General features: G+C 38.7%; 1 protein-coding gene across 1 annotated transcript; it reads left to right on the top strand.

Annotated features, from left to right (window-relative positions):
- The first annotated feature begins 432 nt into the window (after positions 1-432).
- LOC105761893 (cytochrome P450 86A1) lies at positions 433-2,142 on the top strand. The gene has a single exon (XM_012579837.2). It carries the CDS (start codon positions 512-514, stop codon positions 2,054-2,056), a length of 1,545 nt encoding a protein of 514 aa, XP_012435291.1. The 5' UTR covers positions 433-511; the 3' UTR covers positions 2,057-2,142.
- Positions 2,143-3,208: the final 1,066 nt, after the last annotated feature.

The following is a 3,208-nucleotide window of genomic DNA, read 5'->3' as shown; positions in this document are numbered from 1 at the left end:
TTAATTGCAGTTTTTAATTAAACAGTCGATTGTCAATTATTTTATAAAAAATTTTCAATTACCTAAAGCCTAATTTTATATATATATATATATATATATATATATATTTAAAGGATTATATCTTAAAAAAGTATTCAACATGAGTAGATGATGATATAATGACATATCGGGTAAAACTTAAGAAACAAATCAAATTAATGTAAAAACAACCAATTAGTTAATTATGGCTTCGAAGCATTAGTTGTGTCACTTACCTACAAAACATACTTTGCATGGTTTTCGTGTAAATTCCCTAAAATAAATAGTTCCTATCAACCCAACAGCGACTTTGGACTAGAAATTTCCTAACTACTCTTCCTAAACCTTTCCCATTGTCATCACTTCATATTTATATATAAACATATCCATAATCATATATATAACTTCAATCCTATCAATCTCTGTCCAATTAAGCTGTCTAGTGCAAAGAATTCTAGACCATAGCATCAATTCTCTAATATAGGTCCTAGCAATGGAATTGGAAAACCCTCCATTTGGGTTCACCCTAGCAGCTGCTGCAACATTTGCTTATGCAATATGGTTCTATCTGCTAGCCAAGAGGTTAAGTGGTCCAAGGGTATGGCCTCTGGTCGGTAGCCTACCATTTCTTTTCATGAACCGGAGGAGGATGCATGATTGGATTGCTAGTAATCTTCGAGCAACGGGTGGTTCAGCCACCTATCAAACATGTACCATTGCTGTTCCATTTTTGGCTCGCAAGCAAGGGTTCTACACTGTCACTTGTCACCCCAAAAACATTGAGCACATTCTCCGGACCCGGTTCGATAATTACCCCAAAGGGCCTCATTGGCAGGCTGCATTTCATGATCTTTTGGGGCAAGGGATCTTCAACAGTGATGGAGAATCGTGGCTGATACAGAGGAAAACTGCAGCACTTGAGTTCACGACCAGGACACTCAGGCAAGCCATGGGTCGTTGGGTTAATAGGACTATCAAGAATCGTCTATGGTGTATTTTGGACAAAGCATCAAATGAGAAGAAAGCAGTGGATTTGCAAGACTTGTTGCTTCGTTTAACCTTTGACAACATTTGTGGGCTTACATTTGGCAAAGACCCACAAACACTTTCTCACGAGTTACCAGATAACCCTTTTGCTACTGCTTTCGATACAGCCACTGAAGCAACTCTTAATAGGCTTCTTTACCCTGGTTTACTATGGAGATTGAAGAAGATTTTGGGGATAGGAGCTGAGAAAAGATTAAAGAGTAGCCTCCGAATCGTTGAAAACTACATGAACGAGGCCATTGAAGCACGAAAAGAAGCTCCATTGGATGATCTACTGTCCCGTTTCATGAAGAAAAAAGATGCTGGGGGAAACCTTTTCACAAGCACCGTTCTTCAAGGCATCGCTCTGAACTTCGTCCTCGCTGGTCGTGACACCTCTTCCGTAGCCCTCAGCTGGTTCTTCTGGCTCGTAATGAACCACCCAGAGATTGAGCAAAAGATCATCGATGAAATATCAAGGGTTCTCCGCAACACCCGCGGCCCAGATACCAAGAAATGGATGGAAGAGCCACTGATGTTCGATGAAGCAGACAAGCTGATATATCTGAAAGCAGCATTAGCTGAAACACTGCGGTTATACCCCTCGGTTCCTCAGGACTTCAAGTACGTTGTCGAAGACGATGTGTTACCAGATGGCACATTGGTTCCCGCTGGCTCCACCGTCACATATTCAATATACTCAGTTGGAAGAATGAAGAGTATATGGGGAGAAGATTGCATGGAGTTTAAGCCCGAAAGATGGCTATCAGCAGAAGGTGACAAGTTCGAGGCACCAAAGGATGGTTACAAGTTTGTGGCGTTCAACGCTGGACCAAGGACTTGTTTGGGCAAAGACTTGGCTTACTTGCAAATGAAGTCGGTGGCCTCCGCAGTTCTGCTGCGTTATCGGGTTTCGCTGGTTCCTGGACACAGGGTGGAGCAGAAGATGTCTCTCACACTGTTTATGAAGAAAGGTCTTCGTGTTTACTTGCAGCCGCGTCTACTTGCATAGACAAATTGTACTGATCTCTTAACTTTGTATTTGCCACCTCTTATACTATTATTATATACAGGAAATTAAAGCATGCATGGAGGATATATCATTGTTGTTCATGTTGGCTTTGGGGGGGGGGGGGTATAGTTTGATTTGATTTGGTTTCAACATTTCAAACAAATGTTTGTTTCTTCAATACAATACAGTTGCTTTAAGATGCATATTTGAATTTCTCCATGTTTTAGACACTAGGGGTTGGGCTGGCTTAGGTTCGTCCATCTCGCTAGGTTTGTGGGCTTTGCCCGACTAGGTGCCCTGTCCTTAATGTTTTTACAACCTGATCCAATGTCCTTATCCCAACACAATTATTACCGTCTTCCTTTGTGGTTCCTTACCCAAAGCGGCAATTATATTCATTCAAATAAACTGAAAAAAAGCAGAGCAAGTGAGGCCAGAACCCCTGTATGACTAGGGTGGATCATCACTCATCACTACACCAGCAAAACAACCACCCCTAAAGCTCCACAATTACATTATTATTCAACTCATGAGTGTTCAAAGTCATATATTAGTATTGATGAAAACAGCCTTTTAACCTAATATTGTGGAGTTAACCATTTAACGAGAGCAGATAATCCATCCTTGAATTGATGGAGTCTCTAATACAAAGTACAAAACTAAATGTCTTGTCTTGTTGCAGCTACCAAAACCAGACACAAACTTCAGGTAAATTTCCCTCCTTTTTTTAATTATTCATTCACTTGGATAAAACTTCTACTTCTTTAATCTTTATTCTTTTTTTAATCAAAGTTTATTTTTTTATCACTCGCAACTTCATTAATTAGACGCTAAATGGGCAGTTCGGTGCCACATGTTCAATTTGCCAAATCCCTCTCATAATTGGATGTGATTTTTTCCCTTTCTATCATAAAAACAGGAAGAAAATGCATAATATTATGTGTCCTCACTTCATCTTTATTTAAAATATTTGAGTTTATCTTAAACAAAACCACTCTAAAAGTTAATTTTATTTACTTAATAAGAACATCTTCAAAGTCCATAAATAGTATATTATTATTTTATAAAATCTAAAACCCTAAACTTTATTTTCTAAAATCTTAGATTTTATAGCTCTAAACTTTATACCTTTTAAATCTTAAATTCTAATTT

This window comes from Gossypium raimondii, chromosome 7, assembly GCF_025698545.1.
Source record: "Gossypium raimondii isolate GPD5lz chromosome 7, ASM2569854v1, whole genome shotgun sequence".
NCBI classification, from domain to species: domain Eukaryota; kingdom Viridiplantae; phylum Streptophyta; class Magnoliopsida; order Malvales; family Malvaceae; genus Gossypium; species Gossypium raimondii.
This window is presented reverse-complemented; position numbering and strand designations above follow the sequence as displayed.